General features: G+C 46.0%; 1 protein-coding gene and 1 non-coding gene across 2 annotated transcripts; one reads left to right on the top strand and one right to left on the bottom strand.

Annotated features, from left to right (window-relative positions):
• Positions 1-4,928: 4,928 nt before the first annotated feature.
• Positions 4,929-5,004, bottom strand: TRNAV-CAC (transfer RNA valine (anticodon CAC)). Its single transcript has one exon. It is a non-coding gene; the product is annotated as a tRNA-Val (tRNA).
• Positions 5,005-6,780: 1,776 nt separating this feature from the next.
• On the top strand, positions 6,781-11,690 carry LOC136388462 (hornerin-like). Its single transcript, XM_066360296.1, has 4 exons — positions 6,781-6,845; positions 8,984-9,773; positions 9,897-10,697; positions 10,821-11,690. The coding sequence occupies exons 1-4, from the start codon at positions 6,781-6,783 to the stop codon at positions 11,688-11,690; spliced, it is 2,526 nt and encodes an 841-aa protein (XP_066216393.1).
• The last annotated feature ends 3,884 nt before the right edge of the window (positions 11,691-15,574 follow it).

Raw genomic sequence — 15,574 nt, 5'->3', positions numbered from 1 at the left:
CAGAGGTAGGGGGTAGTGCAGTTGGTGCAGAGGGACGTTAGGTTGACTGCAGATTCTTGACTTATTTTATCCGGTCTTCATCTGAGGTTGCAGTATTTCTTTAGTATTTTCCTCATCCTCCCCAAGTCAGATAAAAATAAGGAATGCTGTCCTTGTATTTTCTTCTTTTTTTTTTAATTATTTATTTTTTTTTATTCATTTTAGAGAAGAGAAGCAGAGAGAGAGAGAGAGAGAGAGAGAGAGAGAGAGAGAGAGAGAGAGAAGGAGGGAGGAGCAGGAAGCATCAACTCCCATATGTGCCTTAACCTGGCAAGCCCAGGGTTTTGAACCGGCGACCTCAGTGTTCCAGGTCGACGCTTGATCCACTGCGCCACCACAGGTCAGGCTGTCCTTGTATTTTCATTATACATTCAAGTTTATTGAGACTGTACGTGCCCGGTACTGTTGTGTGTGCTTGTGATTTAAAAAATGACCATAACACAGCTCTCATCCTTAAGTCAACATACAATGGTGGTTCTCAATGTCAGCTACACTTTGTTCTAGGTCAGGGGTCCCCAAACTTTTTGCACAGGGGGCCAGTTCACTGTGCCGCAGACCGTTGGAGGGCCGGACTATAAAAAAAACTATGAACAAATCCCTGTGCACACTGCACATATATTATTTTAAAGTAAAAAGACAAAACTGAAATAAATACAATATTTAAAATAAAGAACAAGTAAATTTAAATCAACAAACTGACCAGTATTTCAATGGGAACTATGCTCCTCTCACTGACCACCAATGAAAGAGGTGCCCCTTCCAGAAATGCGGCGGGGGCTGGATAAATGGCCTCAGGGGGCCGCATGCGGCCCACGGGCCGTAGTTTGGGGACCCCTGTTCTAGGTAATGCTAGAAATACCTGGAGCTTTAAAGACATACCAGTATACACCGCAGACCAACTGCACCAGAGAGTCCTTGGGGTAGGGTTTGGATTTCAGATGTTGTTTTTCTAACCTTTTTTATTATGGAAAAGTTTAAAATAAAACTTTACTAGATAGATAAAGATATCAATAATAGTATAACAATGCTTTCCCCCCCATGTATATATCACCCAGATTCAATAATGATCAACAAATGGTCCATCTTACTTCTTCCATAACCTCCCCTACACCTTCTCATTTTTGGGTTGTTTTATAGAAAAATTTGCAAAAGGCTATCAACTCAACTCATCTTTGATGACTTTGTTAAGTATCCTTAAATTATTTATAAAACAATATCTTTATACCTAAAACAATAAATAAAATTCCTTAATGTATCAAATATCCAGTCAGTTGTCAAATTTTGCCAATTCTATCATGAGTAAGTTTTTGTTCAAATTATAATACAAATACTGTTTATACAATACATTTGGTTAATACACCTCTTACATTTATTTTAATTTATAGGTTCCTCCTCACTCTTTTTTCTCTCTTTTGCCGCTAATTTTTGAGGAAATCTGGTCATTTGTCCTGTAAAGTTTCTCACATTTTGGATTTTGCTCACTGTGTCCACATGATCCTATCAGGTCCCTTCAAGCTCCGATTTCATGAAAATCAATAATTAGATCTATTCCATATTCAGGTTGGGATTTATAACATGACTATTTCTTAGCTGATGGTATATTTCCTTTTGCATAACATATTGTATCACATTAGTAGGCACATCAATTCTGGTTGCTTCTCTCTTTGTGATCAGTGGGTATATCTTGATAAGATAGAGCACATTGCTAATATTATAGAGAACTAAGATTTTCAGCAGAAGAAAAAAGGATGTAAATACAAAATCAGAAAAGGTAAATAGAACCTCTTTAACTTTAAATTTGAATTAGAAAGGTCATAATAAAATCCGAATATATTTTCTCCTTTAAGAAATGCATATTTCCTGACTGTTCACACGCACACACACAAAGCCTGTACAAATAGTGAGTTCAGGAGCAATGGGCATCTGTAAGCCCATGTTATAGTTTCTAAACATCATTTCTCACTAAGATGTACTAAAACTCCTTGGAGAATTGCATAGGAGCAGGAAATGTGTGAAGTGAGCCTGGAATTCTCTTGCCTTTCCTCTATGTACCTCAAGATAAACAAGGATAAAGAAAAGTTCTTTATGGAAAAGTGGTAGAGCGTCGGCCTGGCGTGCAGAGGTCCCGGGTTCGATTCCCGGCCAGGGCACACAGGAGAGGCGTGCCCATCTGCCTCTCCACCTCTCCCCCTCTCCTTCCTCTCTGTCTCTCTCTTCTCCTCCTGCAGCCAAGGCTCCATGGGAGCAAAGATGGCCCGGGCGCTGGGGATGACTCCTTGGCCTCTGCCCCAGGTGCTAGAGTGGCTCTGGTTGCAGCAGAGCGACGCCCCGGAGGGGCAGAGCATCGCCCCTTGGTGGGCAGAGCGTCGCCCCCTGGTGGGCGTGCCAGGTGGATCCCAGTCGGGTGCATACGGGAGTCTGTCTGACTGTCTCTCCCCGTTTCCAGCTTCAGAAAAATACAAAAAAATAATAAATAAATAAATAAATAAATAAATAAATAAATGCAAAAGGAATAAAAGAATTAGACTAGCATCATTTTGCAACTCCCAATGAAATCATGAATCTAGGCAAAGTACAGTTAGTGTTTTTGTTTTTGTTTTGTGTGGCCTATTTTACTATTTGATTCTAAAAGGGAGGGAATATAGTTTGGGGATCCTCCTTATGCCAATCTTTAGGATGATCTGTGCCTTGCCCTAACACCCCTCCATTGGAGTACTAAGTTGTCAGGCTGAGTCACATTCCTCAGTGATCACTGGGAGGTTGTACTGGATCCGCCTTCTTCTCAATGGAGCCACCCCTTCCTGGGAAACTGTCTACCCAGGTCATTAATAACAACACAGGAATTCTATTCCAGGCAGTCTTAACCCCTAGGTTCATTCCTGTTCCTGAGAACTTCTTGGGATTCTCACGGGCAATTAGTACCATAATCAACCACCCCAACAGCTATCCATGCTACCCCAAGGGCTTTGTCCTGTTCCCTATGATCCATGATACACTGATTATCTTCCAGAAAGTTATGGTGACTGCCTGGCCAGATGCTCTGCTCACTGCACAGTGGAATGTGATTGTGGCGAAATGGAAGTAGTCTGGATATCAGACCCGTTAGCACAGCGCTCACTAGGAGAAACTCACCACCACAGGACCGGTCTCCCCTCGGCCATCCTAGGTGGAGCAGAACACCGGACTCCCTCTTCCTGAGATGTGGGGCATTTAAGCTAAAAGTTGGAAGAAGTGCTGACCCTTTCCCTGCAATGGGGTCTGGGTGCCATAGCAACACCTTAGGTTCTGGTCCTATCTGCCAGATCAGTTTCTAGGTTGGTGGCATCACGAGCCCTTTCTTAATGTGATCAGACAGCTGGGACCCAAGCCTTGCAGTTACAGCTCTCTGAGCTTGCACACTGGTGGCAGGGTTCTCCACGTGGGTGCTCAGGATTGAGGAAGTTGCAGCCCAACCCCAGCCATGTGCCGTCAGGATGAGGGGGATGCTGGGATCTGAGCTGACTAGAATTGATTGCCTTACGCGCAGGCCCACCATGGTGTCCTGGGAGCCTGACAGGAGGCCCACTCCCTTTCCGGGAGATGAACCAGCAGGGGATCAGTCCTGTGCACGGCAATATTTCTAACTCTGTACATTTAGATTGTTTTCGGGCTTTTGCTATTGAATGTAGGGCAGTGATGATTAGCCTTGAGCTTGCCTCTCTTTGGAAATTTTCCATCATATCTTTGAGATTAAATCCTGGAAGTAGAATTGCTGCATCAAAAGCCATATGCAATTTTTTAAAGGTATTAGTCTCTTTTTTTTAGGGGTTGTACTATTTCATCAGAATTTTAAAACGTTCTCTAAGCAATTTTCATGTTCAGGCAGTATTGAGAAACACTGGTCTAGAATAGATTTCCAAAAATGTCTTATATCACCGGAAAATTATTTAGGCTCCTCCATTTCTTGGTAAATCTGATTAGGTCACCAGTTTAAAAGAATCCTATCAAGAAACAAGGGAAATTTATTGTAATAATACATTTTATTTTATCCACTATGTCTAAAATATTTCAACACGTAATCAATATAAAAGTTATAATTGAGATATTTTACATTTTTTGTACCAAGTCTTCAAAATCCAGTGTGTATTTTATACTTTTGATGCATTTCAATGTGGACTAGCCATATTTCCAATATTCAACAGGCACATGGTGGCTAGTGGCCATCATACTGAGCAATCCTAGGCGAAGTGGCACCTTCCTACTCACAAGTCCCGTTTATTACTTTTATAGCATTTGTCATAGTCTAATACCATTTACTTTTCTTTATGTGCTTACTGTTTGTCTTTCCTTCTAGAATTGTGAGCTCCACGAGAGCTGGGTTGATATCCAGTTCACTGCTGCGTGCCTGCCTGGTCATCAGTACTAAATAAACATTTTTCTTTTTTTTAGAGAGAGGAGGGTAAGAGAGAAGGGGATGGGGAGTAACAGGAAGCATCAACTTGTAGTAGTTGCTTCTCATATGTACCTTGATCAGGCAAGCCCAGGGTTGTGAACCAATGACCTCAGCATTACAGTTCATTACTTTATCTACTGTGCCACAACAGGTCAGGCTAATTTATTTTATCTTTTTTTCTTTTTGTATTTTTGTTTTTTTCTAAAATGAGAAGCAGGGAGGCAGAGAGACAGACTCCCGCATGCACCTGACTGGGGTCCACCCGGCATACCCACTAGGGGGCGATGTTCTGTTGCAACTGGAGCCATTCTACCACCTGAGGCAGAGACCATGTAGCCATCCTCAGCACCAGGGCCAACTTTTGCTCCAATGGAGCCCTGGCTGCAGAAGGGGAAGAGAAAGATAGAGAGAAAGGAGAGAGGGAAGGATGGAGAAGCAGATGGATGCTTCTCCTGTGTGCCCTGGCTGGGAATCCAACCCAGGGCTTCCACACGTGAGGCCGATGCTCTACCGCTGAGCCAGCCAACCAGGGCCAGGCTAATTTTTAAATGGATGAATGAGTGAATGCTTACTTGTAAAATAGATGAATGAATGAATGAATGAATGAACAAACTATTGAAAGAATGGCTGATGTTGCCTGGTATCTAGCAGCATTTTTTGTTGTTGTTTTTTATGGGTGGGGGGAGGAGAGAGAAGAGAAGCATCAATTCATAGTTGCTTTACTTTAGTTGTTCATTGATTTCTTCTCATATGTACCTTGACTGGGGGGCTCAAGTTAAGCCACTGATGCCTTGCTTAAGCCAGTGACCTTGTACTCAAGCCAATGACCTTGGGTTTTTAGCCAGCAACCTTAGGCTCAAGCCAGTGACGTTGGGATCGTGTCAGTGATGCTGCACTCAAGCTGGTGACCCCTTACTCAAGCTGGCATGCCCACACTCAAGTCCATCAGCTGGTACTCTAGCCCATGACCTCAGGATTTCAAACCAGGGCCCTCAGCCTCCGGGCTGATACTCAATCCACTACGCTAGGGGTCCCCAAACTACGGCCCATGGGCCGCATGCAGCCCCCTGAGGCCATTTATCCTTCCCCCGCCTCACTTCCAGAAGGGGCACCTCTTTCATTGATGGTCAGTGAGAGGAGCATAGTTCCTATTGAAATACTGGTCAGTTTGTTGATTTAAATTTCCTTGTTCTTTATTTTCAATATTGTATTTGTTCCCATTTTGTTTTTTTACTTTAAAATAAGATATGTGCAGTATGCATAGGGATTTGTTCATAGTTTTTTTTAATAATCTGGCCCTCCAATGGTCTGAGGGACAGTGAACTGGCCCCCTGTGTAAAAAGTTTGGGGACCCCTGTATTACGCCACCACCGGTGAGGCTCTAGCAGCATTTGAACGTGTAATCCCTGCCTTAGCCAATCACTTTATTTTTCTGAGCCTTTATAAGATGGGGGTAAGTTTATGAACTTCATGGGGTTGTAAAAATTAAATAATAATGTGTGTAAATAGCAGTTGTTATTATTAAATGAGTTCTCCTGATGTATATTGTTAGTAATTTTGGAGTATAAGTGTATAAGAGAGTGGGGTTTTGCAATCCCAGAGTCTTGTCTGTGCCATTACTAGTTGCATGGCCTGGGCACATTGCCTACCATTTCTGAGCTACTAAAACAGGAAGGGGTGTGGCAAATTGGTTTTTTTAACAAATGTCCCAAGTGATTCTCATTATCAAACAAGTTTGGGAAACAGGGGATATGAAATTACTGCTCTACCAGGATTATCAGTGATACTAGTTCAGAATTGGTTACCCTGATAAGCCCTTGCCTGTTGTGGACCGTTAATGGCAAAAAGCCATTATAGATTCGAGGTTTAGCAAAAGGCTAAGTTCTCCCCCCTCCATCTCCATATTTGGCTTTGATGCTGAGTATTTGCACCCACTCCACTTGCTTCCTTGGGTTACTGGAAGCAATATACATGCCCTTCCTCTGACTCTTTGTTTGTTTCAGATGTTTGTAAATTTCACTAATGTATCCTGTTTTTGCCTTGGGAGAGTTCCTGTCTTAGCCTTTGATGTGCAACTTTGTATCAGGGTCCTTGATTTGCATATGTCTATATAATAAAGCGAACTGGGGCTATGAGGCACTCAGATACTGCCAGGCAGTTTGAAGAGTCCTCCCGGTCCCATCGTTTTTGTTTTGACAAGTGTGTTTCCTCAATTCCTCACCGTTATTAGGAGCTGCGCTGGTCCGCGGCACTTGCCTCTAGGTTAGTGTCTCTGATGGGGTGAACTTTGGAAAGATTAGTGAGCAGCCATGAGAAAGATTAATCCTCATCGGCTAGATCGACAGCGTCACCCTGGTGATCGACAGGATGACAGGTGCTGCTGCCAGCTCACGCTTCCTCTCTTTTTTTTATTTTTCTTTTATTAATTTTTAGAGAGGAGAGAGAGAGAGAGAGAGAGAGAAGGGGGAGGGAGGATCTGGAAGCATCAACTCCCATATGTGCCTTGACCAGGCAAGCCCAGGGTTTTGAACCAGCGACCTCAGCATTCCAGGTCGACGCTTTATCCACTGCACCACCACAGGTCAGGCTTACACTCCCTCTCTTACCTGGCGGTGGGTGTCAGCTCTGGCTTCAGTCACCAGAATGCCATGTGCTTTTCAGGCCAGAAGCTGAAATCAAGACAAACCACCTTGGGAAGAAGCAGCAGACTCTCTCCCTTTGAAAGATCTGATGTTTTAAAGAGGGATCCCTGGGGAAGGGGGAACACCAGGTAGGCACCTGCCCCCTGTTTCCAGTCCCCCAAATAGAAAGCCAGGGATCAAAGTGAAAGCCTATGAGTTTTGGAATGGAGATAGAAGTATCAAGACAGTCTGCAGATGAGTGCCTGGTGGTTATACTATACATAAACCCTTCACTCTAAGATGAATTAAAAAAATAACATTTATTTTCCTCTTCTAATTTTCTAGTCTTTAATATTTGGTATTTGGAATCCTGCGCCCCTCATTGCCCACCTAAAACACATTATCCTCAACTTCTCTCAAAATAAGAGACTTCTGATGCCATCTTTTAATCACTTGTTCTTCTTCTTCATCTTTTTTTCAAAAAATTTATCCAGTTGACAAATATCCAAAAGTCAAAACATATTGTGTGGCAAGGATATGGGAACTAGATACTCTTATATATTGCTGATAGTGTGTAAATTGGTATAAGCCCTTCAGTAGCTTATATGTGGGGGGAGGTCTAATTCAGTGATAGCCACAAAAGTACAATTGTGTATATCCTTGAATCTGGTACTTCCATTTCTCTCATATATATATTAACGTATATGCAAAATATCATATGCAATGGAATGTTGTTCCGCCTTAAAGAGAATTGAAATTCTGGTATATGGATGGACCTTGGCTCACTGAAATAAGTCATAGGTAGCTTATGAATAGATGGCTAAGTGAAATAACCCAGACACAAAAGGAAAACTATTATGTGCTCCCACTTATGTGAGGTACCTGGTATAGTCAAATACATAGAGAGCAGAATGGTGTTTACTGGGGCCTGGTGAATAGAGGAGGGAGGTGGGGGGAGTTATTCTTTAGTAGGTGCAGAGTTTCAGTTTGAGATGATGGAAGTCTGGAGATGAATGGTGGTGATGGTGCACAGTAATGCCCATCTACTTAATGCCACTGAATCGAACACCTGAAATGTAAGTTTGTTATGCCTACTCTACCAAAATAAAACATACACATGCAAGGCTGCTCATTATGATATTAATGAGAGTACAGTATTCATAACAGCATTACTTATAATAATAAGATTGAAAACATCCTAAATAGCCATCAACAGAGGCCTGGTTAGATATAACTCAATGGTATAGTCATACACAAGTTCTTTGTATGATACATTGACATGTATGTTGTTTATTTTCCTCTCCAAATTCACTGGTTACTCTCTCAGCCTTGTTTTGTTCCCTGGAAGGCTACCATTTTTGGAGTGCATCAACTGGGCTCGTTCCCTCTGGTTTTCGTTGGGAAGGCCAAGGGGAAGCCCCTGCAGGAGTTCATCCCTTGGCTCTCTCTTCCTTAGGCCTCATGTTTGCAGATCAGTCTTCCTCCCCAAAGGCTGCAGCTCCTGTTGGGCAGGGCTTTCCCAGAATAGCACCCACCCAGAGGAAGCTGCCAACTGATGCCAGCTCTGGGGTACTTCCCCATCCCTTGTTGCTGTGCGTCACTGTTTCATTAAAGCCTGGACTCAATGGTGACATGCAATCACTGAGAGTAATGTTGTAACCTTCCTGGAACATTGTACAGGGAGAGGTTCAAAGGCTTAGGGAGAGAGAAACGTTTTAATGGATTATTTATGTGCAAATGGCTGAGCCACCTGCTAATTATACACTCCAGGAGGTCCAGAGGATGCTCCTTCCCTAAGGCGTTAGTTAGAAAGTAAAAGGGGCCCTAGCAACTTTGAAAAGTTCCGTGGAGGCTGAAAGTGAGGGCAGGAGAGGTGGCAGTGGTGATTCAGAGGGAATAGTGGAATCCAGAGTGGTGGGGGCCAAGTGGAGGCCGGAGACAAGCAGAGTGCATCACTGCGACAGGCCACGGGACTCCTGAGTGAAGCTAGAGGTTCTGGTGGGGGCCAAGTGGAGGCCGGAGACAAGCAGAGTGCATCACTGCGACAGGCCACGGGACTCCTGAGTGAAGCCAGAGGTTCTGGTGGGGGCCACGTGGAGGCCGGGGACAAGGAGAGTGCATCACTGCGACAGGCCACGGGGCTCCTGAGTGAAGCCAGAGGTTCTGGTGGGGGCCACGTGGAGGCCGGAGACAAGCAGAGTGCATCACTGCGACAGGCCACGGGGCTCCTGAGTGAAGCTAGAGGTTCTGGTCGGGGTCAAGTGGAGGCAGGGGACAAGGAGAGTGCATTACTGCGACAGGCCACGGGGCTCCTGAGTGAAGCTAGAGGTTCTGGTGGGGGCCACGTGGAGGCAGGGGACAAGGAGAGTGCATTCCTGCGACAGGCCACGGGGCTCCTGGGTGAAGCCAGAGGTTCTGGTGGGGGCCACGTGGAGGCCGGAGACAAGGAGAGTGCATCACTGCGACAGGCCACGGGGCTCCTGGGTGAAGCTAGAGGTTCTGGTGGGGGCCACGTGGAGGCCGGAGACAAGGAGAGTGCATTCCTGCGACAGGCCACGGGGCTCCTGGGTGAAGCCAGAGGTTCTGGTGGGGGCCAAGTGGAGGCCGGAGACAAGCAGAGTGCATCACTGCGACAGGCCACGGGGCTCCTGAGTGAAGCCAGAGGTTCTGGTGGGGGCCAAGTGGAGGCCGGAGACAAGCAGAGTGCATCACTGTGACAGGCCACGGGGCTCCTGAGTGAAGCCAGAGGTTCTGGTGGGGGCCAAGTGGAGGCCGGAGACAAGCAGAGTGCATCACTGTGACAGGCCACGGGGCTCCTGAGTGAAGCCAGAGGTTCTGGTGGGGGCCGAGTGGAGGCCGGAGACAAGCAGAGTGCATCACTGCGACAGGCCACGGGGCTCCTGAGTGAAGCCAGAGGTTCTGGTGGGGGCCGAGTGGAGGCCGGAGACAAGCAGAGTGCATCACTGCGACAGGCCACGGGGCTCCTGAGTGAAGCCAGAGGTTCTGGTGGGGGCCACGTGGAGGCCGGAGACAAGCAGAGTGCATCACTGCGACAGGCCACGGGGCTCCTGAGTGAAGCCAGAGGTTCTGGTGGGGGCCACGTGGAGGCCGGAGACAAGCAGAGTGCATCACTGCGACAGGCCACGGGGCTCCTGAGTGAAGCCAGAGGTTCTGGTGGGGGCCAAGTGGAGGCCGGAGACAAGGAGAGTGCATCACTGCGACAGGCCACGGGACTCCTGAGTGAAGCCAGAGGTTCTGGTGGGGGCCAAGTGGAGGCCGGAGACAAGGAGAGTGCATCACTGCGACAGGCCACGGGACTCCTGAGTGAAGCCAGAGGTTCTGGTCGGGGTCAAGTGGAGGCAGGGGACAAGGAGAGTGCATTACTGCGACAGGCCACGGGGCTCCTGAGTGAAGCTAGAGGTTCTGGTGGGGGCCGAGTGGAGGCCGGAGACAAGGAGAGTGCATCACTGCGACAGGCCACGGGGCTCCTGAGTGAAGCCAGAGGTTCTGGTGGGGGCCACGTGGAGGCCGGAGACAAGGAGAGTGCATTCCTGCGACAGGCCACGGGGCTCCTGGGTGAAGCCAGAGGTTCTGGTGGGGGCCAAGTGGAGGCCGGAGACAAGCAGAGTGCATCACTGTGACAGGCCACGGGGCTCCTGAGTGAAGCCAGAGGTTCTGGTGGGGGCCACGTGGAGGCCGGAGACAAGGAGAGTGCATTCCTGTGACAGGCCACGGGGCTCCTGGGTGAAGCCAGAGGTTCTGGTGGGGGCCACGTGGAGGCCGGAGACAAGCAGAGTGCATCACTGCGACAGGCCACGGGGCTCCTGAGTGAAGCCAGAGGTTCTGGTGGGGGCCACGTGGAGGCAGGGGACAAGGAGAGTGCATCACTGCGACAGGCCACGGGGCTCCTGAGTGAAGCCAGAGGTTCTGGTGGGGGCCACGTGGAGGCCGGAGACAAGCAGAGTGCATCACTGCGACAGGCCACGGGGCTCCTGAGTGAAGCCAGAGGTTCTGGTGGGGGCCAAGTGGAGGCCGGAGACAAGCAGAGTGCATCACTGCGACAGGCCACGGGACTCCTGAGTGAAGCTAGAGGTTCTGGTGGGGGCCAAGTGGAGGCAGGGGACAAGGAGAGTGCATCACTGCGACAGGCCACGGGGCTCCTGAGTGAAGCCAGAGGTTCTGGTGGGGGCCACGTGGAGGCAGGAGACAAGGAGAGTGCATCACTGCGACAGGCCACGGGGCTCCTGAGCGGAGACAAGGAGAGTGCATCACTGCGACAGGCCACGGGGCTCCTGAATGAAGCCAGAGGTTCTGGTGGGGGCCACGTGGAGGCCGGAGACAAGGAGAGTGCATTCCTGCGACAGGCCACGGGGCTCCTGGGTGAAGCCAGAGGTTCTGGTGGGGGCCACGTGGAGGCCGGAGACAAGGAGAGTGCATCACTGCGACAGGCCACGGGGCTCCTGAGTGAAGCCAGAGGTTCTGGTGGGGGCCACGTGGAGGCCGGAGACAAGCAGAGTGCATCACTGCGACAGGCCACGGGGCTCCTGAGTGAAGCCGGAGGTTCTGATCTACGGAAATCTGGAAGGCTGCCTAATTGACCACTGGGTCCTTGGGAATGAAATAGAGAAGCAGACTTTTAAGGTACCACTTGACCCAATAAACAGAAAAATATTCTAGGAAAGGTAACAGAAATTTGACCTGGTCTCTTGTTTCTTTTCCAGATCTAAGACAGTACACAGGCGTGGAGCCCCTTGATTGAGGAGGCGGTCACACTTACTGAGGAAGGACTCCGTAGTGTGGCCAGACCTTCCTCGGGGGAACTTGCGGTCATTTATTGAGGAGGACTATTCAGTACAACAGAAAAAGTCTATACCCAGACCTTCCTCGAGTGACTAGGTACTGGCTCTAAGGTGATACTAATTTCTGGAAACTAAAAATGCTGTTGTGATCCTCCTGCAGAGAAGAGACTTATTGAGGTTATGTGATGGATGAAGTCTTGTTTTGAGCCCATTGCAAAGTGGGGGAAGTGGGATTCTGGATGCATCCTGTGCTTATTTCTCCTGTCCCAGATAGTAGAGTGGTAACAGATATACTATGCAAATTGATGAACCCCATATTGGGTCCCCAACCCAAGGAGTGAGTGCTATTAGGTAAGAAGGGGTCAGACAGAAGCCCCTGGAACTGTTCACATCCTGACCTTTAACCCAAGATAGTAAATCCAAAGCAACATCACATCCCTTGAGGAATTACAAAGATCTATGACTCAATCAAAGACTTAAAAACACAGAGCAGATCACTCCTCCTATATCTTCATTTAACTAACCTGTTTGGACAGTCCAAAAGCCCGAAGGTCTGAGAGAATGTAGATGATTTCACTTCTTTTTCAGGAGTAGTTCCAATCTTAGTTGAGGCTCTGGGTCTATAGCATCTTTACTGACACAGTTAGCACAGACTCTCACTACCTACTACTGGCTTTCTACTATTGACTGATCATAGACATTTTTGTTTGTTGCTATTAGTAGAGAAGCAGAGAGATTAATACTTTTCCAGTTCTACCTAAGGGCTATGTCCACTCCATTTCTGACATCACGTGGTCCAGAGGGAACTTCCTCATTTCAATAGCTGAGCATCACATTGGTCTTCTGAATTTATAAAGTTATATTAGATGGAGCTAGTGAATCAAGAAGACCCTGGATGTCACAATAAGAGAATAAAAAATGCATGTCAGCAGATGGGAAATAAGCCCAGCAAGGGGCTTGGCCATAGTGGGGATCTATCTTTGGAAATGCAGGGAACTGGCACACATTTAGATGGTCCCCTAAAGTGTGAGATAAGTTGCTTGTACTGTGTACCGTGAAGAAAGAGGCGCAACGCTTGGTAGGCTGCTTTTGATTTTGGAGGTGACATATACTATCTTTGGACATGATGCTCTAACCTGCATACTGGGCCAGATTTGAGTGGTGTCCAGTGAAAAGGCTCTCTGGTGCCTGACCAGGTGGTGGCACACTGGTTAGAACATCAACCTGGGATGCTGAGGATCTAGGTTTGAAACCCTAAGGTCACTGGCTTGAGCACAGGCACTTGAGTGCCGGGTCACCATCTTGCACTTGGGATCATAGACATGACCCCAAGGTCACTGGTTTGACCTCAAGGTCACTGGCTTGAGCAAGAGGTCCCTGGCTCAGCTGGAGCCCCCCCCCCCCCGGTCAAGGCATGTATGAGAAAGCAATCAATGAACAACTAAAGTGCTGCAGCTATGAGATGATGCCTCTCATCTCTCTCCCTTCCTGTCTGTCTCTTTCTCGCTAAAAAACAAAACAAAACAAAATAAACTCTTGGAAGACTTCTTTCATTAATAAAGCCATCTGGTCCTGAACTTCTATTTTCAGGGAGGTTTTTGATAGTTGTTTTTATTTCCTCACCATTTATTAGTCTATTTAGGTTTTCTAGGTCCCTGTGATTCAGTCTAGGAAGATTGTATAGTTATATAAACTCATTCATTTCTTCTACGTTGCTGAATTTAGTGGAATATAGTTTTTCATAGTATTCTAGTATGATCCTTTGTGTATCTATGAAGTCTGTGGTAACCTTTCCTCTCTCATTTCTGATTTTATTTATATGAGTCATTCTCTCTCTCTCTCTCTTTAAGTGAAAGGAGCAGAGATAGACAGACTCCAGCATGTGCCCTGACTGTGATCCACCCTCCAGCTCCCATCTTGGGCCAATGCTCAGACCAACCAAGCTATCCTCAGTGCCTGGGGTTGACGCTTGAACCAGTTGAGCCACTGGCTGCAAGAGGGGATTGAACATGGGATGTCTGCACACTGGGTTTATGCTCTAGACCAGTGGTAGTCAACCTGGTCCCTACCACCCACTAGTGGGCATTCCAGCTTTCATGGTGGGCGGTAGCAGAGCAACCAAAGTATAAATAAAAAGTTAGATTTAACTATAGTAAGTTGTTTTATAAAGATTTATTCTGCCAAACTTACCAAAAATCCAACATAAAGTACTTGGTAAGTAATTATTATTATATGCTTTAACTTGCTGTAACTCTGCTTTATAAATTTTATAAAGTAAAATTACTTCCCTACTTTATAAATCACCATCACTGTGGAACCGGTGGGCGGTTAGAAAATGTTACTAACAGAGATACAGAAGTGGGCGGTGGGTATGAAAAGGTTGACTACCCGTGCTCTAGACACTGAGCCACCAGCCAGTGTTCTTCTTTTTCTTTAGTGAGTCTAGCTAGGGATTTGTCAATTTTATTAATCTTTTCAAACAACTAGCTCTTTGTTGTATTAATTTTCTATAGTTTCCTTTTTTGTTTTCTATTTTATTCAGTTCTACTCTGATTTTTATTTCCTCTTTTCTGCTCACTTTGGGTTGCTTTTGTTCTTCTTTTTCTAGTGTTTTCACTATGTAATGCTCATTGATTACATGGGATCTCTCTTGTTTCTTGTGATTGGCCTGTAATGAAATAAACTTCCTTCTTAATGACACTTTTTCTGTATCCCAGAAGTTTTGATATATGGTACTGTCATTTTCATTTGTCTCTATGTATCTTTTGATCTCTGATTTTATTTGTTCTTTGACCCAGCCATTTTTTAAAAGTATGCTGTTTAATTTCCACATTTTTTTGTGTTTTTTTCCTTCCTTTTTGCAATTGAATTCTAATTTCAGAGCCTTATGGTCAGAGAATACGCTTGTTATAATTTCAATCTTTTTGAATTTATTGAGGCTAGTTTTGTGGCCCAACATATGGTCCATCTTTGAGAATGTTCCATGTGTGTTAGATAAAAATATATAATCTGATGTCTTGGGATGAAACATTCTGTAGATGTCAGTTATGTCCAGTGTATCATTTAAGGCCGGTGATAACATGGATAGACCTTGAGGATATTATGCTAAGTGAAATAAGTAAATCAGAAAAATCTAAGAACTATATGATTTCACAGATAGGTGGGATATAAAACTAAGACTCGTGGACATAGACAAAAGTGAAGTGGTTGCTAGAGGGAGGGAGTTGGGGGAGGGGAGTAAAGGGGACCAAGTATACAGTGACAGGAAGTATTTTGACTTTGGGTAACAGGAACACAACTCAGTGAATAGTTCACATGCTATAGAGATGAACACTTGAAACCTATGCATTCCTATGGATCAGTGTCATCCCATTACATTTAATTTCTAAATAAATTTTTTAAGAAAAGAAAAATTTTCCCGTGCACAGAGCATCATGTGAACATGTGGTTGTTGTCCACTTGTATGGAAGGAGAAGTGACCTGACATATGATTAGTCCTACTTTCCAGGCCATGAGTAATACATGGGTCTGATTGTCAGGGTAAGAACAAGACTGGAAGAAGGGGGATGCAGATTGAATGGGAACAGAATGTGAAGATATTCTTCACCCATGTGAATGCTCACCAAAGGTCATGCACTGCAGATGAGTTTCTCAATTAGGGGACAAGATGACCCTGACTGTAC

This window comes from Saccopteryx leptura, chromosome 1, assembly GCF_036850995.1.
Source record: "Saccopteryx leptura isolate mSacLep1 chromosome 1, mSacLep1_pri_phased_curated, whole genome shotgun sequence".
NCBI lineage: Eukaryota > Metazoa > Chordata > Mammalia > Chiroptera > Emballonuridae > Saccopteryx > Saccopteryx leptura.
Note: the sequence above shows the minus strand (reverse complement) of the source record. Positions and strands in the feature narration are given on the sequence as shown.

Excerpts from the sequence above, each read along its gene's own strand:
- LOC136388462 (XM_066360296.1), top strand. The coding sequence starts at position 6,781 with ATGAGAAAGATTAATCCTCATCGGCTAGATCGACAGCGTCACCCTGGT. Across the intron at positions 9,774-9,896 it reads GAGGTTCTGGTGGGGGCCAA|GCCACGGGGCTCCTGAGTGA; the intron begins GTGGAGGCCGGA and ends TCACTGTGACAG. Across the intron at positions 10,698-10,820 it reads GAGGTTCTGGTGGGGGCCAA|GCCACGGGGCTCCTGGGTGA; the intron begins GTGGAGGCCGGA and ends TTCCTGTGACAG.